Genomic DNA, 23,772 nt, shown 5'->3' with positions numbered 1-23,772 from the left:
AAAACAACAATCCTAACTTAGCGTCATTTTTCTCCTTCTCTCTTCGCTTCAGTGCATCCTTTTTTCTTCTTCTGATGTTTATGTTACATAACTAAAGTGGACATTTTTGCTTGTTCCTTCCTTGTTAGTATCCTGCAGCATTAGAGGGCTGAGCTTAGCGTGCTACGGAGCAGCAGAGTGCATAACGGCACAATACAACACATCAGTGTAAAGCTGGTAGTTACAGCCAATCACTTTCACTGATGCTGGAGACTTCAGCTGTGCAGCTTGAAGGCATGGCAGGCAAATCCTAATTGATTGCTATACTTAAGCCTTTATAATAACCAAGGTGATTATCAGTTCAATTATATTTCTCATTACTGCCTGCTTTTAAATGTGATGCAGTTTGATGTTGTGTAAAAGTGTTAGTACCTTCATGCTAAAGATGCTGTGCACCGCAGCGTGCCATCTGTAAGGCTCAGGATTGGATTGAAAAGCTGGTGAGAGAAGCTTGGTGAGATATTGAAAGATCCTCAGGCATATTTAGACAACTTTAAGCATCGCTGTGCACTAAATCTTTACAAGTTATTCTTTACTTGTACATGAGATAAACAAGCTTTGTGGCACTTTTTCAGGTTTGCTCGTTGAAGAAGTATTTCTCCGATATAAAGAGAGAGGCCTCACACAGACCTGGGCTGTCCATGCAGCAAAAATGCAAATACTTTTGAAATTGATGCTACATGATCAGAGAAACAGAGATAAGGGCCGTTGCATTGCGCCGTACCAGACCAGTAAACTTTTGCCCCGACTGAGGCGAGAAATATGCAAAACAGTAACAGAATCTAGGTTTGTATTTGATCAGTGCTGTTTAGTTTGGTCTCAGTTTTTTTGGCTTCTGTCCTCGCTGTGCAGGAAGCAGTATGGTGCCCATTTCCTGTTCACAAACTCCCGCTGTTACAGCGAAACTGTGCACTAAAATATGTTTCTGTAAACATTTTAGAGCCAGAGAAACACTGCCAAATTATGTCATGTACATCATTTGGCATTGCTTCGCTGGCGCTTGGGGTTGTTGCTTGAACTACAGGCTGTACTTCCATATTTTCGTATTGTCCGCCAACCCTGCCGCTGCCACCACGGACTCAAAGAGTAATAATAAACAATTATAAATCTATTTTTCTGTAGTGCTTTTCTAAGAGTTACAAAGTGCATCACAATACAAAACCACACAGTATAAAAAACAAAGCAAAACAACATAATTTGCAGAAAATGTAATTAAAATATAAATATACATCCATATAAGTATACATACATACATATACACACATAAACATACATACATACATATGCATACTCATACAGCTGATCAAGAGACAGACCCGCCCCTCTGTCTGTCAGTCAAACTGGGACCAATAACCAAACAAATGCTAAAACTAGGCAATGCTGATCAAACATAAATCAAGATAATGTCTGTTTTATGTCTAAAATCAGTCAATGCTGCAGTCAGTGTTAATTTACATTTACAGTCTTCTTTGGTTTTCCAGGTTTGCCAGGGTTTTCCAGCATGTTTGGGAAGAAGAAGAAACGGCTGGAGATCTCAGCTCCGTCTAACTTTGAGCACCGGGTCCACACGGGCTTCGACCCGCGGGAGCAGAAGTTCACCGGGCTGCCGCAGCAATGGCAGAGCCTCCTGGCGGACACTGCCAACCGCCCCAAGCCCATGGTGGACCCCTCCTACATCACCCCCATCCAGCTGGCACCAATGAAGGTAGAGTGTGAATGTACAGAGGGCAGCAAGACTGAGCACTGGGGACAAATCATTATCATGCATTATTCTCGCATCTTTGTGACTCTCTTCCTCCCTGGCTTTCCCTCACACCCCTGCTCTCTCTGTCTGTATGAACTTTTTCCTTTTTTCCTCCACCGTTGTTCTTTTTACTTTTCTATCTTCTCACTCTGTGTTCCACTTCAGTGTCGCCGTGTCTCACCACTCCATCCTCCTCTTGTTACACTCTGTTGTCTTTCTTCTGAGGCAAAATAGATAATTCTCCGGTGCCATCTGGACACTTCGCACGACTCAAATTGCCCAAGTACATGAAATTTTAGTCATATCATTGTACATCATGCTGCTTTAAACTTGCATTAAGCATTATTTTAATGTTAAAGTAAAAGTGAACTTCCTCGTAGTGCCAGACTCACTGAAAACCACAGCGGTTGTAAACAAATGAAATGTTGAATTCATAAGTAAAATGAACCGTCTCAATTCAGTGCACTCAGCGTTTAGCTGTTTTAGTTGGTCTCATACTGTGTGACCAGTAGCTCTTGATGGTTAATGATAGCAAACTGTTAACTGCATAACCAAATGTGTTTGCTGACTTTATCACTGTTCTCATTTTGAGCTGTTATAACACTGCATCTTAGCATGTCATATTTGCAAGATAAAGATCTGCATAGATCTGGACATTATGGCTTTAAGATAATTTTGCAATATTTTAAGGCTACATTGCAAAACCCGATATATATCTTGATATTTTTAAATGTCCTTTAAACTTATGTCAACTACTGAAATACAAATTATTCAATGAACTGCAGTTACATTAAAGTTAAATAATGTATCTACTGTCACATAATAAAGCTGAACACATATGATGCTTTTATTTTGAAGGATCTGGCTCATCTCAGGCTGGAGGTGTCGATGTTTTTATTGCGGAGGTGAAGCTTCTGGTTACCAGCAAACAGTTAAACAGATACTGCGACGCCTTTAAGCGTTAGGATTCATTCACTGTGAGCAGCAGCAAACTAACAGCTCTCCAGTTCATTTATTACTAATATTTGCAAGTCGCTCTGGTGCTCTGTGGTCGCAAAATGTGACAAAATAGTTGTGATCGGAGCTCTGCAAACACAAACACACACCTCACCTGCTCACAATACCGTCACTACAGCTCATTACGTTAGACTGTTACTGCAGCGCCGGTAAACTTGATGATTAATTAAATTTAAGCTGGAAAGAAACTTGCATAGTATTTGCAAGTCACATAAGTAGCATTGCGATATTATTTAAAGGCCAAATTGCCCAAATTTTAACGAGTCCTCATTGTTGAGATAAGATGTTGGTTGTTTTACGAAATGATTCTCAGATTTTACTAATATTTTTATAAGGTTTTGTGGAACATAGCTGCCCTGTGCTGCAGCATTTTGAAGCATTTGAGATCAAACCATAAACTAGAGAACATGACCTAGATATTTTTGACAGACTTACTTTCTCCAGGTGGACAGAAACTTCAATAGGATGCTCATGTTGCAAAAGTTAGACATGGTTACCTATAAAGAGTTAATAAACCCGTAGACTTTCTGCCCCCTGCTGGTCAAAATCTGCTTAATGCAGCTTTAAAGACATTGCCTCATTTGACTCTCCCATTAGATAATGCCACAATCTCATAAACCCTGATGCAAACTGATGTTTCTTTTAATCTTTTTTCATTCGGCTTTGTGATTTCTCCCTCTTGCCTCCCCTGTGACTGTGATTGCGTGTCTCCCCCTTGTCTCTGAACCTTCAGAGTGTCTCCTCTGATGTGTTGTTGTTCATTGGTTCTTCTTAACATATCACATCGACACATTCGATCCGCTGAAAAAAAGGGCTGTAGCTAATTATACTCACTTACACTTGATAAAATGCTCCTTCTGTGCACCTTCTTTCTGGGTTGTAGCAGATTGTTTTGAGGCCCTTTTCTTGCAATACTGGAGGTATCGGAGGCCTCGTTGGTCTTCACAGGGGCTTAAAATGTGTTTTTTTTATCTTCCATTGTTCTGTCTGTGGTCCCATCATACTGCATGTGTGACCCACTGCCCTTCAGCTTTATCTGGAAGCCTTTCTGTGTGTGTTACAACACCTGCTTACACCTTTTTTGTTGACAATACTTAAAGAACACTTGCCCCATAAACATGTCAAATTTCAACAAATTTCTCATTTTTTTATGTCCAAATTTGACATAAAGCACTGCAGCGCTCGGTTGCATTGTAATAAATTGCAAACAGTAAGACTGAAAGCACCATTGTGAGCATTAAATCATGGAGCTAACTTGTATATTAGTCTCTGAGGAACCACTTACAGGTGCTGCTGACAGGAAAATACACCATCAGACATCCACATAAGTCCTGTAAGAGAGAACAGCAATATGCCACAGGAGATATCTCTGAAGAGGGGGAAACAAGAAAATAATTCTCTTGCTCTCTTCACAGATATCTCCCAAGAAAGTCCGGTCATCCGAAACGCCGTTGCCCAAAGTATGACTTCCTCTTCCCTTCTGTTTTTAACCCCCCTCTTTTTTCTTTTTTTTTTTTTTTGTTGGTCGCTCTCACACAGTCACAACTCCGCTGTTTTGTTTCCACATCTCTCCTCCGCTGCCTGCTGCCATGCATTCAGGTGGAGGTGGTGTGTCAGCAGGAGCAGGGAGCAACACTGAGAATGACTCCACACACATGACATAACATTTGCTCTGCCAAGTCTTTTCGTAGGCCTCATCTCCACCCTCCTCCTTTTTGTTTCATTCGCATGAGCCTCCCCAGAAGTGACGAGATAAACTGTAGCGGCATGCTCCCTTGTCCCCCCGCCCCTCCTCCTTGCTATGGAGCACCATTGATAATGATGATGATAATCATAATGATGATAATGATGATGATGGTGGGTGCTGAGATGTGAAGTGCATGTTGCCATGACAGCTGATTCTGCTCCACTGTGGGCCGCCACTCTGTGGAAAATAGGTCAGAAAGGGTTTGCATGTGTTAGAGGAACCCTATCTGTGATGCACCTCCTGATCCGACCCAAACCGGTCCAATTGGGTCTCCACTCCTCTCCTCTCCTCTCCTCTCCTCTCCTCTGCTCTCTCCTTTCCCTACACTATAAAATCTAACAAGTTGATTTTAATCTCCCGAATACGTTGCATCAGACTCAGAATCCGGTTTTATTTTATTTATTTAAGTAAATTTACATATACAAGGAATTTGACTTGGTGTTTTGGTGCAAAACAATTAACATAAAGGAAGAATAAAAATATTAAATTTAAATAGTGTAAGAGATCAAAATATGGAAGCAATTTAAAATATAAAATGAAAAAAAAACAGAATATAAAGAACACAAAATGTATGTACAAAAGGTGCAATGGAGGAAGAACAGATATTCAGAAGTTGGTTTTCTGAAAAATTATTGTTAGTCTTAATTTATGTTTACTTTATATCTAATAGTTAAGTTTACTTAAAGTTTGGTTATATTTACCTCAGACTCAGAAAAGTATTGTCTGTCGTGACAGAAAATTGATGCGGCTCAATATACAGTACAAAAAAAACTTTGACAAAAAATCATATTTGTATTTTCTTAAACATTTTAAGAAAACAGAACTGAATCTCCTGACTTCATCAATAATAAAATCCTCTTTGTCATGATCAAGTTAAGTCAGACTAACTTGTTTTACTGGAGTTTCATACTTTAAAAATTAAGAAGGTAACAAGACAATTTCAGTTGTCATTTTCAAGTCTCAAAAACTTCACAAAATTAAGTATATGCAGCTATATGTTGAATAATCTTAACAATAAGATATACAGTAAACATAACTTAGGCTTAATAGTAACATTTACTGTCCTCCTTCGAGGCAGTCAGTTTCTAAGATTACTTTAAGTAAGATCTTATCAGATTTTACATTTTATCCCATCCTAACCTAACCGGTCCTGTTCTCCTCTTCTCTATCATATCTTCTCTCTGTTTCATCAATCAGATAAATTAAATATAATATCTCTCAGCTTTGTTCTGTATAGTTTGTAAGCTTAACTTTTTTCAGATGTAAAAATGAGCATTTATAAATGTCTATACATCTGGAATTTAAGTAAAAAAATCAGTTTATAAATGACAAAACTATTGTGTAAACACAAAACAGGCAATCCAAGTCAATCTTTGAGAGTGTGCATGGACATACTTGCCAGTGCAAAACTAGTTTTGTGAGTAACATTTTTTTTGTTTATCTTGAAGTCTGAGAATGTTACAAAGTGTTTGCCAACATTTTTTAATCAGCATTCCTAAACAGGACATGCTCATACCTGTCACGCGTTTTTATATCCCAATAAAAAAGAAGAGCTAATAGTCGAGGAGGTGTATAATAAAATATTTGTCATGCTCCTCAGCAACCAAAGTTACTGCTTCTGCACAACTTTTAGCCAAATTTCAGGAGGAAGTTTATAATAGACGGATATTTCAAAGGAAATAAATAAGTGATGAAACCCAGCACAAGTCTGCATCATGTCAAAAACACAAGGAAAACTGTGACTTTGGGACCGTTTTTACCACTTAGGTAGGGAGGTTGGAATCACAGACAAACTGTATGATCTGTTTATTATAATCGCTGAGCAGCACATGCTAATTTAAAGTCACTCAGTCTCCCTCAAAGGAAACAAAAACATCTGAATGGAGCTTCAAGTCTTTTCAACATATAAAAAAGCTGATCGCAGAACGCTGTGGAAAGGAGTTTGATGTTACTTAGAAGTCGGGGTCACTTCACTCCCACGTCAGATCCAAAGGATTTCGCATCGCTCTCTCTCGGAGCGTGCATGCGGGGAATACAAACTAACACATTTGTGTGTGAGTCGTGTGTGAGTGCGCTACTTTGAAGAAGCAAATGAAGATGTTGCTTTTATTTAGTGACACTTGCAACCCAATGCAGGCCTCGTCTTCAGTCCCAAACTGTTCTTACTGTTCTCTGTGCTGACAAATCTGTCTCTCAAACTCAAAAAATGGAGACATTTAGATCAGATTTTTGTAGTATTGTTATTATTTCTTCTCTGTCATGCATTCGTGTATATGCTAGTGCAGTGGTTCCCAACTGGTGGGTCACAGTCCAAAACTGGGTCGCGGTTGCAAGTGGCTTGCTACCATGTCAAGTTTGTGAAAAACACACTTTATTTTGATGCAGTTTGAATTTGCAGCACAGAGCTTTCATTTTTAAGTGTGGTCTCCTGCTATAGAGTGAGGGTTTTTTTAAGTAAGTACTTCATTGCCCTTTTCTTGGTATTATGTGACCTGTTTTTTTTTTAATAAGAATAGGCCTGGGGGACTGTTCTTTATTTATCAGAGGAGGAGGCTGGCCCTGCCTAAAGCTACAAATATTTTTCCTTAAGCCTCCGTGAGTGACTCTGGGAAAATGCATGAAGCGTTTGTGCCACATAATCTGTTCAAGGATGGTCAGAAATTTGAAAATCCAAAGATAATTTCTATTTTTAGATTTTAAAAAATTGCCAAAAAATTTCAAAAATTACCAAAATTGGGGCACCTGTTGGATCAGTGGATAGAGCGGGTGCCCCGTGTATGTGGGCTGTGTCCTCGCTGCAGCAGCCGCAGGTTCGATTCCGGCCTCGGCCCTTTGCTGCCTGTCATTCCCTCTCTCTCCCCCTTTCACGCTTAACTTGTCCAATGGAATAAAAGCATAAAAAAGCCCAAAAAATAATGTTTTAAAAAAAATTTACCTAAAAATGTTTTAAGAAAAAAAAAGCCCCCAAAAAAATGCCTTCCCACGGGTTTGGAGGGCTGTTTGTTTTCTTTGTTTTTTTAACAGAGGTCCTGGCTGGGCCCCCCAATGTCCTCAAATCCTAGAAAAGCCCTTAGCTTTAACTAATTGCACTTTATTCTTGCAATACGTTTTATTTAATTCTGTTTTAAGCCCACATTTACCGTTTGTAAAATAAAATTGAATATGTGAGAAGTTCTTTTTTGTGCCGACCTTGACCCAATGACTAAGGAGAAATTAGGACTCAGTGGCTGGACCAGTTGGGAACCACTATGCTCCTGTGTGTGTGTGTGTGTGTGTGTGTGTGTGTGTGTGTGTCTGTGTGTGTGTGTGTGTGTGTGTGTGTGTCTGTGTCTGTGTCTGTGTCTGTGTGTCTGTGTCTGTGTCTGTGTGTGTGTGAGTGAGAGAGACCCTGACTCCCAAGGTGGGCCGGGTTATTTTTAGTGTCTCACCCATGGCCTGATATCCTTCCCCCCTGGTTGTCCTGACACTTGATTGACATGAGGCTTCCTCCGCTTGGCAGACTCCCCCAGCTCTGCCTGTGTGTGTGTGTCTGTGTGTGTGTGTTTGTGCACACACCAGGTGGGCATGGATGAAGCGGTCTCCAGTCTGGCAGACCTCCAGTGCTGTCCTCACCAAACAGCACAGAGGGGCAGAGTACAGTAAAAGGTCAACATGGCGTGTTGGTGCACCTTTGAACATATATTATTGTGTGCGTGTGCGTGCGTGTAGCGAGGTCGGCGCGGTCATGACGCCGAAATAACTACTACCTCTGCCCTCTGGCTTGTGCGCTCATCGTTTATTCACAAGGCTTGTAGCGTTGTTGTCAGACTGCTCATCTCAGCTGAGCATTAGTATTGCTTAAAGCCTTGGCTCTCCTCGCTTTTCTCCCCCCTCCTCCCCCACCAGCCCTCAGCACACATGCTAATCCTGAGGTATAGGCTAACACCATGCCCTAACAGCATTTCCATGTTTTAAACATTGTGCTCTTAAAGCTTCTGCAGTCTGACAATTTGAAGTGTGGGGTGTGTGTGTGGCAGTGCATGAGTAAGTGACTACCTCCGTGCAAAACGTCTTCGGCTTTATGTTTGGTTTTGACATCGATGTTTTGAGTGTGTGTGTGTGTGTGCGCAACACGATGGTAACGTGTGTTAATGTGTTGCATTCGTTAGCAGCAGCAGGGGCAGCGCCGTGCCTGTTATTAATGGCAGTCTCATGTTGCACCTTGACTTTGACACCCTCCAATTGCAGACTCCAGTGGAGCTGAGGAGGTAATTTACCATGATGGTGTGTGTGTGTGTGTGTGTATGTGTAGATGGGTGTACATACAGTGTGTGCTGGCACACATGCATGTGTTGGGGCGTGCTAATGCTTTGCTCTTGTTCCTATTTTCTCATGTTTCCTCAGCCGTGGGTCAGTATTGGATGTCCGAGTTTTGTCGGTGAGAAACAGAGTGACCTGTGAAGGAAACGTGACACATGTAAGAGCAGAGAAGTTTAGCGGGAGCACATTATCCCGTCAGAGGTTTTGTTTATACCGTATTTCCTGCCTCACTTAGACACTTTGCTCCCTCAGTTTACAGCTTACTGCTTTCCTCTGCTTGTGTCATTTGCATTATTTTGCATTTGGGGCTTTTAGAAGGTGCAGAGAAATAAAAAAAAAGATTTCTACAGAGCCAAAGAGCTATCAACTAGAGTTTAGAAAAACATAATAACCTAATGATGTAACTGTGACATAATAAGTGCTCAAGAAAAAAGAAGGAAGATGTGCCTGCAGTGAATTAATAGAAGAATAGTTATAATGTGATTCTTTTAGACAACAGCAGTAAAGTTTATATCCAGACTCACAAACTCACACAGAAAGAGTAATAATCATGAGCTGTCCTTTATTTAAGCCAGAACATCCCATTAAGATCTCTTCTTCCAGGGAGTCCTGGTAAAGATGTCAGTTTTTGGGTCCTCTGCCAGAAAATTTCAAGCATCAAAAACTTTATTTCCCACCTTCTGCTGACTGTTTATGCATCAATGTGTGTGTTTTGCGTTTATATATGATGTAAATACCCTTAATATTATAGAACAAAAATACTTTTTAAACCTCAATTTCAAGATTTTTTACTTCCATGTTTTTATTGGAGGGACAAACCAGGGTTGCCATGGTCATGGAAATGCTTGAAAAGTAATGTTTTAAGTAAATTCCTTGTAAGTTTTGGTAAAAAAATCATTTATTTTTAATAAATGTTTATATTGATCTTCCATAGATAATCCTCTACGCAATGCAGCACGACAGCTTTTTTGTAGCTGGTAACATAACATGGCTCTGATTTACATTGACACGTCATGTTTGGTTAACTTGACAATAAATATAATAAAATAATACACATTTAATACAGTGTCAACCTGTGAAGTTACACGTTGTTAATGGATATTTTATTTATTGTCCTTAAAAGTCACAGGAAGGTTGAAAAATGTGGGAACCCTGATTATCAGTGAAAAAACAGAGTACGTTCCCGGACATGTCAATGTCGTCCAGGTGAAGATCTCTGTTCATCCCAAACACATTTAACATTGTTCCCATGGTGACGGGATGCCGTGAAGTCTTGAGCCCTGCTTTTAAGCATGCACAAAATAAATGTGACGCCCGATACCCAATAAGTCGGTGCATCCCTAACTGGTGCTGCTGCCTGTCTTACCCAGAACTCCACAAAAGAGATTTTAATCTCAATGGGAACTACCCTGGTTAAATGAAATAAGAAAATAAGGGCTGTTTGTAAAAGAGCCCAGGGTGCATAAAAAGAAAAAGCAGTTTTATCAAGCTCTGAGCGCACCCTGGGGACATTTTACAGAATCCGATTTGTAGATTTAATGCTTTAGTTGCTGGTATGAAAGAATAAAAGTCTGAATATATAAGTAGATGGTTTATTTAGCAACATATTGGCAAGACTATACTGAATAAAGATATAAGTAGTAGTAGCCAGTGAAGTTAGAGCCAAAAATCCAGGATATATATTAGTGTCAGTGTGCTGCAGAAGGAGTAAAGCTAAATGAGAACTGCTAGCTCATTTCCACTTTTTACCCCATAGCATGTTTTATTCGAAAGCAATTTAAATTCTTTGTCTTGATCCCAGGGTTATCAAACAGCCCCGCAGGCACGGACATCAGCTTCAGTGAGCCAGTTAGAGAGAAGAGGAGAAAAAAACTTATGAGGATTTTAAGACAAACCCATCATGATTCCTGAGACCAACTTAAAGCTTATTCCTCTTAATTCTGCGCTCGCTGCAGAAGACAGATGTTCACGCTCACAGATAATAAGTGAACCTGGAGGGATCTCAGGAATAATACATGCGCATCATGTTTTAAAGGTGGATATTTCTCTTTAATACCTCCGCTCTTCTTCAAGTAACATGCTCCTCTGCTGGATGAAGATCAGATCTCCCCCTTGTATCTCCGGATATCTGAATTCCTCTTTTTATTCCTCCTGCCTGTGACAGCAAATACAGCACCGGCTGCTTATTGTCTAAAAATAAAATGAACATTAGAGTACTTTGTATTGCCACCTCAGGTAGCTCATTTTCATTGTGAGTTATGGTTTGACACTTGCAGTATGTTTTCGTAATAATATCAATTTCAGTCTGCCGGCACGTGGGTGGGAAGTTAATGTGATAGTGGTTTAATGGGTTGAGTTGATCCACAGGTTGAATCAGATAAGAGTGAAGAGGAAGGCAGCTGTGACAAACACAGACGTATGAGATTAATATCGTAGACAGAATGGATACGAGCACATTAAAGCTGCCTGTCCGCATTTCGATACATTTACAAAGTAATGCTTTAGTTTCTGATTTGTTGTATTCTTATACAGTATGTAGATAAAGGTGTGGCTTTACCAGTTTGTTAAAAAAATGGTACTGTAGCACATTTTGTTAGCACAGTAACTCTAAGAATGAGTGTTTCAATAAGACTTTTATTTCCTGTGGGTTGTTGATGTGCAGCAGCAGTGCAGTGTGGGTGTGCAGTACTCTGAGGGGCTTGTCCGGGGCAATTAAACTCTGTGTTCGGGCAAGTCAAAAGCCTCGTGCATTTGTCTCACCAGGCAAGCAAAAATTAAATTTGATGTCTAATGTCACATTATCTGAAAATAAACTGCGTATTGTATCGCTAAACCGGAGCTTTTTCACCTATGTTCAATTCTGTCTTAACCCCAACTATTAAACAGGACTGATGAGAAACGTACTGAACACTATAGACGTAACCATTACTAACATTCAATATCTTTTAATGACATTAAATATATCATTAAGTTGCTAAGATTAACTCGTATCCCTTTCAAAAGCTTTGCAATCCAACCTTGAATTGTAGTGTATATCTCCATTGATAGATCCGACACTGAATGTCTTTCTGTGGAGAAAATTTGAATATCACAATATTTTGACCAAATGCCGACAATACTGTCGTGTTGACTTTTGGTGCTTTCACAACATATTTTCACTATAATTTTTTGATAAATAATCATCAATAATGTGGATATAATAAAGTGGGTAAAGGCAAACGTAGAACAGTTAAAACAGTCTGAAAAGTTTATAAAATTACATCTCTTTACTGTAGAGCAGCCAAACGAGGAAAAGACCTCATTTACAGTATTACAATGTCTATCAAAGACGGTATCAAGTCTCGTATTACATCTATACAATATCGATATATTTAGATACATCCAGTCCTAATGTATTACTTTTTTTGTGCTGAAAACAGTTTTTGTTATTAGCCATTACTGTGTCTTGGAGTTGAGTCTGTCAGTCACAGATTTTGTTTCTGACTGTGTGGACAATGTTTGCCAAACATTCGGACATAACATTTAAATTTAACTATTTATTTTGTGACTAATTGAAAACAATGTCTTTCTCTGATGTTGTAGATTTTTGCCGTGGTATCGGGTCAGTATCAAGATACATGGGCAGCTGTCGAATCGTATCATAGTTTCGGTATCATGACAACACTAATGCTTAGTGAAAGGTAGGATTTGGGGTGATGTCGGCACTTTTTGGATAAATTAGTGTTAGAATCAAAATGTTATTGCTTACTGTTGTGCTGCTGCAGGGGTTACAGATAGGGAACCGTGTGGCGAGTGACAGTCCGACGTGCAAACATCAAAACATTCATGCATGCACTTTAGTCGAAAGCCAGTTGGAAGTCTATGCATATAAATCAGATATCTGCATAATGGCATTTTCTATAATAAAAGCTTAAAGATAAAATTCACTCTTGCATAGACACAGATAGATCAATCTGTGATGAGCAGTACATTGGAGGAGTTATTATACAATGAAGATGCACTTCTTCCCTCCAGCCTGCCTTTGTCTCTTTGTCTTTCTCTTCTGTTGTTTGATTTCTCTGCATAACCTGAAATGACTTCTGACAACCTCCAGAGTACATGCCTAAACTTCTTGCATTGGGCTGTGGGTTACATGTGCTGTAGGTAGTGTAGGTGGAGAGAGCTCGCTGGTATTTTGGGTAGCTGAACATCTCTGTGCTGTCAGAGCCATTATAGCTGCACTGAAAATATCTCGTCCTTACATCACATTGGAAGATAACGCAACAAAATGCGCCCAGAAATGTGAAATACACTGCCAGTCGCTGTTATTTCAGAATCTGTAGTGTTAAATTAGGGTTTATTTGTTCATTTCGTTTTTTTCGAAGAACATCAGATTTATACTTTAATAATTTGTGACAGTTTCGGTGTCTGCTAACATGAGATACAGTCTACTTTACTGTAATTCCCCCACAAAACTTATAGTACAGTGACTTAACCCTTTGAAACCTGGATCGACATCACTTTTCTTGCTGTGTTTAGACACCTTTCACATGTATGTAAACCTTTGGTCTGTGAGTAATTTGGTGTGATTTATTTCAAAATTATGGGGAAAAAGGCAGTAAGAAACTTGGCAATTTAAAAAGCTGGTTAAAAGCTGAGGAAAATGTCCAGAAAATTATTATTTTATATTATCAAAATTATATATTGAAAATGATGTACAACTAAACAGCTATAATTATATTGATGTAACATTATTTTTTTTTTAAAAATCTTGTAAGAAATGTTTCATCAATTAGTAGGTTTTCGATTTTTTTTTTAAAGCTACAGAAAAATGTCTTGGGAAATAAAGAAAAAAAGCTTGAGAAAAGCAATACGTATAATAATCACAATTACATATCTACAAAATTATTATTATTTTTTTTGTTTTTAAACTCTTACATTTATTTACTTATTTTAATTTTTAAAAACTAATTTTCAGGTAAATTTCTTTACTAATTTGTTGCTGATTTTTGAGTCATTTCTTCCCTAGTTACTCTGTACCGTCTTCTTTTAAGGAATTAAGCAAATTTGCTCAGGTTTCAAAGGTTTGAATGACACTGAATCCTCATATTTTGACATTGGATATTAAGTCCAGGTCAGACCAGGCTGTCACGGTGTGCGTACAGTGAGACACGGGAATGGACTGGCACAGTAAGACTATAATGCACGTGACAGCGGGCATGACACGCAGGGTGATAACTGGTAAAGCTCTACAGTAAATGTCAGTGGGTCAGTGATCGCAGAGCACAGCCGCCCACCTTCCCCCGCCAGCTCTTTGGCCGCTGACAGAAAAGGAAACTCGATCGCTGGGTCTCTCGGTGGGTCGCTGGCTGATGTGGGTGCAGAGGGCCAGACTTCCCAGTTGAAGGGTGCTGCTGCCGGGTGGAGTGGCTTATTATGGCGGGGGGGCGAGGTGCGCTGGAGATCGGGTCCGGGAGAGAGACGGGGAAGCTGAGGCCGGAGCGGAGGCAGGTGGTGGGAGCGGTGAAGACCGAGGAGGCGGTGGTGGTTAAACCCCAGGCACAGACGATTCATAAACAGTCACAGGTGGGATGTTCGACTGTTTCTGTTTCTGGTGAGCCAAGGCTGCATGCTGGTATGCTGGCTATGCAGATTTGTCTGTGCAACAGGTCTCCGCTCTCACATGCCAGCAGCTCCCAGCACTTAGTGTAAACATGTTAGAGCAACCAGTGATGCTGCAGCTGCTATTCTGCATTTAATATTTTGTGCTGACATTGCAAAGATGTTGTGTTTAAAGGGTGACATTTTTCACCGTGTTTAAAAGCTGTTTCTATTTCCGCTGCATTCTTTAGTGTGACACACCGTGAATTATAGCTGCACAGATTGCAGGTTGTTTTCTCATGTTTCTGGAGAGAGAGAGGGCGGGTTATTTTTGTAGCTTTGCTGGGTTTGCTGTATGTGTACATATGGAAAGGGGAGCTCGGAGAGATAGTGTTTCCGATTTAACAGGGTCACCCAGTCCTTGCTTCAGGGGCAGAAATGCAAACCTGTGTCTTTATTGAACAGGGAGCCGCAGGCTATTACTGTTCTTACATGTGCAAGCAAGGAGTTGCTAATTTGAGGAGGCATTTTATTGCAGCGTGTATTAATGATATTGGGCGAGCTCCAAGGCAGTGGAGGGTCCAGATTGAGAATGAATGATGTCTAGAGAAGTGCTTGGATGTGGAGCCGGTCCAGAATCTCTGGCTTCTCCCCACAAGACAAGTTGTTGTCACCCAAAAGCCCCCTCTCTCTCTTTTTATTTTCATTTTTTTATTTTTATATGGTCGTTTGGAGCAAATATGAAATTGTGATAGGGGGATTGTTTTTTTCCACAGTACTCTTTCTTTGAGATGATACATATAAATGTCTTTTTTTCCCCATAATATTCATTCAAACCTTCATTTAAGACTCAGGAAATCAGTTGAGGGAGATCCTCGTTTTCAGTGATTCTGAGCATGAACAAAGACACTGAAAACATTCAAAAAGCAAACAAATGACAGTTAAAATAGAGATAAAATCATACAAAAAATAGCATTGTAAATAGCTAACAGTTAAAATTTGGGATAACAAGCATGTTATGGTTTAGAAGCATGGTTAAAAACATTTACACAATGAGAATAATATCTGAAATAAGGCATTTGAACAGCCGTTATGGTGGTCGAGTGTCCAAGTTTAAGTTCCTTTGCGAATTATTCCATGTATAAGGTGCATTGTATGAGAATGACAATTTTCCTAGTGACACTTCATCATAGTACATGCATGTCCGAAAGCTACCTTCCCCACAAGACGTAGCCTCAATGCATTACCAGTCATCGAGTATAATTTTACAGTAAAAAATTAAAAATATTCATATTAAAGTCTGGGTAAAGCATCAGTCATTAATTTTTTTAATGCATGATAAATGTTAGAAAATACTTGTTGAAAGCATAAAAAGATTGGGAACTCTGCAGTTGTTTTTTTTTTTTATTTAGTTTTAGTTTATTTGCACACAATTACAAACTGCATAATATCCAGATGAATAAAAAAAATAAGGAAAGTGTCAGGAGAGGTCAAGAAGCCAGAATATATATGTTTATTGTCCACCAGGGTGAAAATCTGTCTCCCGCCCCCCAAAACACAGAAAACAACCACAATAAAAAGCAGGCAGTGTTGGAAAGTTGGAGATTCATGAACACCAAGATGTTCAACAGGCGGCACTGGTATACCAGACACTAAAAAAGTTGCTCTAAAAGATTCATTTGTTCATATTTTCCTATCACTGACATAAAATATGACAGCTCAGCACCTCCTCCATCCCTGAATCATGAGCGCTCAGATGTTTGTCAGGCTGACCGGTACATACAGGAACCTAAAAAGAGGCATTCAGGATTAGTTGATTCATTTTTGCCCAATACCAACATGAAATGAGACAGTAGAGTTCCTCATCTGTCCTTTTATAGATAAAGACTCACACATACAGTATGTCTTTGCTCCAAATCTGCCAAACTGCACTTGTCATGCACAATGACTGTGGCATTCATTCAGCTTCTTAACAGACAGAAAAGAAAGGCGCACGCTGTGATCAATACGCCTTTAATTTCAAGTTTGATTTGAATTTGACTCGGTGCGTATCACGCTCCGTTTTACATCGATTTGGGATTAAATTGGTCAAAGCAGAAATAGACTTGAAGGAAAAGAGCTCCTCTGATTGATGCGTGTCTGTGCAGCCGTGCACCCTCATGCACACACAAACAGATAGAGAGAGCATCTGTCTTTCTTGGCACCGAGCTGAAGTGGATGGCATTGATTTAGACCTCTCTCATTCCTTCCTCCACTCCGCTCCTCCTCCCAGAGCTTTCTCACTTTGTCTCCTCTCTCGCGGCTGCCATTCACAGTCGCACTCTCGCAAATCACCTCTCGCGGAGGCTTCGGAGCCACAGTCAGCGGGGGAATTTTGGCTTTCAGCAGCGCGCGCCGTACTCTGCCAGGGCAGCTCAAAATGTCCTGGCTAACAACCATCCTTCAGTGTCTGAATGTGGGTTTTTTGGAAGGACATTTAGGCTGTGAATTTTAAATAGGGAAGGATTGTTGCAGGAAAAACTGATTTGAGATGACTGGTGTGTCAGATTTTAAAAGCTGCAACTTTGTAATGGATTGGAAGTGCTGTCCTGATGAGAAACTGTAGGGTGACATTTCAAAATCACGATCTTCTTAAACATTAATAATTCACGCCCTGTGGAGTTAGAATAAATGTGCTTCTTCCTTGTCTATGTAACTATAGCGTGAAAACCAGTGTCACCACCACTGACGAGCTCTCAAAGTGAAATAACACAAACTCTAAAACCAGAATTTGTATTCTTTGTTTCTCAGTCAGCAGATGAGACTTTTCACTTGGTGTGAGGGGATTTAATGACTGGACCTGCAGTATCCTCATGTGGCCGGATAGAAAACTACAACTCACAGCTCAGTGATTTTCAGCGTCCCTTATCCCTGTGGAAGAATACCGAACAGAAAACTTCAGTCTGTCTTTCAGACATTTCAGTCGCAGATTTCATCATTTTTACTGTTTCATAATCCTCATCTGTGATAATATTAGATTTATTTCTGATGTGCTGCAGCAGGCCAGAAAACTCGAAACAAATCATTTTCATACACCCACAAATGTAAAAAGATAATATTGATGTGCAAAGACAAATACACAGCTTTTTTTTTAATTATATAAAACTAATTTTAACAAGACACTTTGCAAAGCCAGTGTGTAAAATATTTCTGTTCCTGGCTTAGTTAACATTAACATAAAGTTACTTTTTAACAAACGTTTTAACAAATAAATGCTTTTTTTTAATCTAATCATGAAATTTTAATCACTCTGTTGTTATTGTGGCATTTAGATTTAGTGAAGAGTGCATTATGACTTGTTTAGGGACTTGAAAGTCAAAATTTGGGACTTTAAAGTTGTTAATCCTGACTTGGAATTTGAGTTTTACAGACTTGAGACTTACCTGTGACTTACAAAACAATGACGTGGTCCTTCCTCCGGTAATAACTTCACATTCACAGTATAATAATAACAATAATAACAACAATAATACAGCCTCCAGTCTATCTGTTGACGATGACCTTGATAATTGCAAATGTAACATATAGGATGAAAGTGTGTGTGTGAGGTGTGTGTGTGTGTATGAAACAACAAGAGAGGGATAGAAATGAAAGAAGAGAGAACAGAAGAGCGATGTGATGATGTAATGAGTGGAGGAAGGAGCAGAAAGAGGTTGTTGAAGGAGGATAGAAGAGGAGGAGATGTGATGTAGAGGCCTTTAACTGGCTGACGGGGCTCAGATTAATGAGCGCCGGTGTGTAATTAATCTGTAGCAGGCAGCTGTCTGTTTATCTGTCTCCGAGTTGACAAGAAGATAACTGAGGGACACCTAATTGATCCCCTCTTCTTCTTCTTCTTGCTCTCCGTCTTTTCTCCTCTCACCTCCTGTAGATCAGAAAGTTTCCTTGACAGTGACACACTCACGTGGAAACTCCTTCAAGAAGAGATCACACTTTCAAAGACACACTTATTATATTTTCTAGAAATTTTTGCCGGCTATGTTTCAGAATAAATCTGCCAGTGCTTAGAGGGATGGAAAAAAAAAAGAAGGGTGTCCGGGCTTTACTGTGCTAATATGCTTAAGGTCGGGGATTTGGTCCGACTGTATGTTTGTATTTCATTATGCCTCCGCCACTAATCCATTTTGCTGGAAATCATCCCTCGTTCCATGCGTTGCACCCCGTGTGACTCATGGATCCCGGAGCTTGTAGCCGAGGCTCTAACCAGCAGAGGTCAAAGGTGACTGGGTCACACTGGGCTGAGCTGCCGGCCGGGGAGCCGTGGGGGTCAGAGGGGGAAAACGTATACACATAAATACTCGGCAGCTTGTGGATGAGGCTCCGCAGTCCGCCTTCAGCTGCGTATTAAGCATAAACATACACATTGATACATTAATCCCTTCGAAAAGCAGCAGAGTCGCAGGCGTCCTCTAGCAAAACTTCACACAAATCCACATGTGACAAAAAAGGGAATCCCTACCCTGCAGAAATACGCTACTGAGACATGAAAAAAATGCAATGTAAACTGTTATTTAAGCACTTCTAAACTTTTTTTTTGTTTCTGCCCTTCAAATATTGCAATGTGAAATCCCTTGATGTCTTTGAGTTCTTTTAGCAGTTTAATTGTAGACTTTTTAGAGGCATGAAATAGTAAAACTCAACAGTATTTCAACAGAAAAATCGAGAATAGAAAGTATCTGAAAATAGATTTTGTCTGTAAAAGCCTGTAATATACAGTAAATACTGTAGATTGTTTTCCCCTTCCCTAATTATTATCTTTCTTCACCCCTAAATTTAATCCTGTCACCAGGGATACGCCAGGGCCGGTACGTGTGAAGCTGCTCAAAGTAATTTCGGTCTCAAATGTTAAAAAAAAAAAAAAAAAGTAATTTAGTCCTTATTGTCACAAATATTAATAATAAGTGCCAGTCAGCTCTTATTAGTTCAGCTCCAGAGGTCACCTTAGTCCATTAGGAGTGACTCCCGAAGGTCACGACATGATGCATTCAGCAATTATTGATTATGCAGTTATAATATTATAGTATTTTTACTGGTTAAAATGTAAAATACTGGTGAGTCTGAAGGGTGAATACTAAAGCAGAGAAACTACAAATGAAAACAGTTCAAAATATGTAAACTTGCCATTAAACATTTTAAGGTAATGTTTCACTTAAGGTCCACCCTTATTTTCCCATGTTTTGGGGTCGAAGTGGCTAATGGGAACAACACTTTTTTGAACGTATCTGAGAGGACTGTAGCTGGCCGCAGGGAAAGTGTCTGGTATTTAACCACTTGGGCATGTGTGTGCTGTCTATGCAAGTCCACTGAAGTGCTTGTTTTTGACTGACAAGCTCAGATTATTTAGACTGTAAATAAAGATGGATGACACCTCTCCACTTACCCCCACTGTACAGAAGTGAAGCTAAAATGTTAGGAGCCGGAGTCTGCGCAGTAATGATCTCTGTTTCCTGCCTAATACACCCGTCCAACCAATCAGGGTTTTCAATCATGTTGTAAAATCCCTGATTTACAGCATTAGATCAATAATTAAAACCAAACTTATCTGAAAAGCGAACACTTGAATAATCAGCAGCGGGGTAAAACCTAATTTAAATAACAGAAACCAGCTTTGGGGAAAAAAAAGATGTGTGTTTTCATGTGTTAGTTTGGTCCACAGACTGAATATATATCTTTTATATCTGAGATTCGGGCGTTGCCATCTTGCCAGGGTGATGTCACTGAGAGCCGGAGTCTGCGCAGTAGCAATTTGCACATGTATATATTAGCTAAAATTGTTTAATTAAAGCTTGTACATTCGTTAAAACTATATTTTTGTTTTGATTTTTTTCTTTTTTTTTTCTTTTCCTTTTATATTTAATGTTTAATTTCCTGTACATTGAGAGCAAAGCGAATTTAAGTCAAATTCCTTGTTTGTGTAAAGCGAGTTTTCGCCAAAACACCCGTTTGGCAAATCTCGAGCAGCTCCTTTAGCGCATGGATTGGCTGTTACAGCTGTCAGTCATGGCGGGAAAATCCCTTTTTTGCATAATTTAATAATTTAATAAAGCCTCATAAAAACAAACATCAGTGTGATGAGAAACCGTCTTTGGAAAAAACTTCTTTGGCGAGTTTTTATTTTGTCTCATGTCCCATTCACTAACATGGAGGGGCGGGCTTTATGACCTATACTGCAGTCAGACACCAGGGGGCGATCGAGATGCTTTGGCTTCATGTTTGGGGAGATGTCATGTCGTTTGTCTTTACATTCGTACAGTTTTTGGTCTGAATACGTTAAGAAAGGATCCCTACAGAGCTTGACCTTTTTCTTAAAGAGATTCAGTCCTTTTTATTAAATCAGAAACAGCCCTGAAGTCATTATGGCCAAACCCAGCTGACTCAGTTACACTAATGTTAGTGTGTAGAGAGCCAGCATATTTTCTAACTGATTATATAAAAAGTTTATTTCACCCAAACCAGAGTTGGTGATTGTTGATTGTTGTTTCTCAGCTGCCGGCTCTGCTCAGTATTGGAAAAAAAAATGTTATTCCAGTTAGTCACAAACCCAAAAACGTGGAAAAATAGGATCTCAGTTTAAAAAAAATACTTAAATTACCCTTAAAGAATAGTCAAGTCAATTTTATTTACAGAGCCCATTATCACAAAACATGGTTTGCCTTAGAGGGCTTTACAGTGTACGACATCCCTCTGCCCTTAGACCCTCATATCACATGAGGAAAAAACTTCCGAAAAAGCACCCCTGCAACGGGAAAAAAAGGAAGAAACCTCAGGAAGAGCGGCAGAGGATGATGAGAGATCCCTCCTCCAGGACGGACAGACGTGCAATAGATGTCGTAAATAACAAATGAAATACAATCGTGGCAAAAAGGAAAGAGAAAGACAGAGGGGGAGGAGGGGAGAGAGGGGGAGGAGGGGAGAGAGGGGGAGAGAGGCACAGCAATAATAGAAACAGACTCATGTCATATTACAATAACGGTAGGTGTGAAATTATTAATTGCACTCTGTGATGATGTTGAGGGTGGTGATAACAGTCTCATGCATATGCTGATAGGGAGTTGTCCAAAGGCAAGATCACAGCATCAGCGCAACCAGGACCAGACCACGATCAGGGCGAGCGGGGGGCACAGTATCAGTGCAGCCACAGCACGAGCACAACCAAAGGCAGGGTCACAGCATCGGTCAAAGTTTGGGATCATTCCTCTAAAATGTCTTCTGTACTTTCCTCCCTTATTCTTTAATGCACGCAGACATGTAAGACATCGGACATCCACTTTCATAACTCTGTTTCTGATGGGATCCACCTATTCAGGACCCCCTCCGTGTTGAGCCTCTCCTCGGTATGTTGAGATGACAGTTATTAACTCCTGTAACTAACAGGCAGCAGGATGGCCTGAGGAAACGGGTCAGCTCACAGCCTATTAATCACGGAAACGCTTCAAAATCCGCTCCTTGAATAATCCTGTTCATGTTTGCTGAGGCCTCATCTGTAGTTGAGCTAATAACATGTCAAGAAATCAGCGAAACTGTCCCGTGAAATCCTCCGCTAAGTAATACAGGTGGGTCAACCTGTCAGCTCGCATACTGATCTGAGGTCATATTTGACTGGGTTTTGAGGTCGGGATTAGTCGTTCTAATTAATAGCTGAGATCGGAGATATGTGCCTCGGGGGATCTTATTACCAGAAGCCTCGCTGTACTTTGTCCCTTAATCAGTGAAATTAACATCCACATCATTTTAATTCACGGTTATTTAATTCACAGTGAATGTGCTGGTTCAGATGTGAAATACTGAGTCTGACCAGCAGAGAGCAGCAGAGCACGAGACACTTCCTGCTTCTCCCACATTACTGCACACGAAGCATTAGTGTCAGGGGAAAAATGGCTCTTTTTCACTTCACTTGATATTAAAGTCTTATCTTATCATAAAAGCATGTCTTCAAAGGTCCTGGAAAATCTGGAAAAATCGTGTAATTTCACAATTTATTTTCCAGGTCTAGAAAAGTCATGGAATTAGACAAAATCATTGGAAAAGTTTTGGGATTTTGTTGTGTCTAATGAAATTGTTACAGCAATTTCCCAAAGGTAACCTTGCATGTATTGTAAAATTAACAGCAAATTAATTTTCTGTAGCTGTCGAGATAATGTAGCTCTAATATGTGTCTGTGTGGATTTTGTTATTTTTTATTATCATATGCCAACTTGCAGAAATTATGGTTTGAATCTGTTATTTTAAAAAATGCTGCCAGAAAGGAATATTTCTATTAGGGGTCCTTGAAAAGTCATGGAAAACTTTGGAAATTTTTCCATGAAAAACGTGAGATACCTGTATTAGGTATTTATGCCAGGATTTATTTTAATGTTTTCTTACAATTAATAAGACATTATTTCTACCTTTGATGATTTGTTTTTCACTCATATTCACACATTCAGTGAATTGTTTGACTCTCTTTTTAAACACATGGACAAAATCTTTTAAAAAATGTGTTTTTTGTTTGTTTGTTTTTGAATTTGGATTTGAACTAGTTAAGTCTTCATGCTGTGGCCCCCTGAAGTTTTCCAGCTAATAAGTGCCAGTCGTAGTCATCTTTTTACAAGAAAATATTCAGAATATCCAAAATATCCACAAATGAAGATCCCTCTTCATTCTTTTACTGCTTTATTGTACTGGTCTAAAGTCCAACATCAGTCTGCAGTACTACAACGCTGGTGTCTGTAATCCCACGAGGGACGAGCCAAATGTTTGGCAAGACACAAACATAAAAACAAAATTATACCAACTTCCTATAAAAGTAGTAAATATTTAAATTCATTTGATAAATGACCTTACTAAAAATGTAATATATTGTGCTGGCAACATGGGCGACATTAAGCCTCTGTTTGTATTGTTGACTAGACTTAACTTATTTTTGGGTATCAACCCTTTGAACCTGCATCATCATCAGTGCTTTTGTGCTGCAGTTTGACACCTTTAACAGGTTTTTAAACCTTTAAAACCTGAGAGGATTGGTTTGATTATATTTAAAAAAAAAAAAAAAACCTAGAAGAAAATGACTAGAAGTTATATTTAAACTATCTTATTATATATTTAAAATCAGGTCACAGAAGAAATTAAAGTTATTTTTATTATTTCTGTTATTATTATTATTATTATTTTAATTTGGGACTTTTTTCCAGGTTATTTCCTGTTACTGGAACTTTTCTTTTTTGTGCTTATTCTAACTTTTTTTTAAAAACATCTTTTTACTAATATCTTGCTAATATTTAGGGCATTTGTTGTTGCTCGTTGCCTTCTTTAAATGTTTTCTGAATGA

At 39.4% G+C, this 23,772-nt stretch overlaps 1 protein-coding gene across 5 annotated transcripts in view; it reads left to right on the top strand.

Annotated features, from left to right (window-relative positions):
- Positions 1-23,772, top strand: part of pak5 (p21 protein (Cdc42/Rac)-activated kinase 5) — a 107,353-nt gene that overhangs the window by 49,027 nt on the left and 34,554 nt on the right. For 3 of the 5 annotated variants that reach the window (XM_088089274.1, XM_088089273.1, XM_088089272.1), the window contains 2 exons: positions 1,521-1,744; positions 4,216-4,260. In XM_088089274.1, coding sequence (XP_087945400.1) covers positions 1,541-1,744; positions 4,216-4,260 — 249 coding nt within the window. In that variant the 5' untranslated portion in view covers positions 1,521-1,540. Of the gene's footprint in view, positions 1-1,520; positions 1,745-4,215; positions 4,261-14,140; positions 14,412-23,772 lie in introns of those variants that run through there. The other 2 variants (XM_042502960.2, XM_088089275.1) reach the window with 2 other exon arrangements.

The sequence above is a fragment of the Plectropomus leopardus genome, chromosome 16 (genome assembly GCF_026936395.1).
Source record: "Plectropomus leopardus strain MGB_pleo_1.0 chromosome 16, ASM2693639v1, whole genome shotgun sequence".
NCBI lineage: Eukaryota > Metazoa > Chordata > Actinopteri > Perciformes > Serranidae > Plectropomus > Plectropomus leopardus.
Note: the sequence above shows the minus strand (reverse complement) of the source record. Positions and strands in the feature narration are given on the sequence as shown.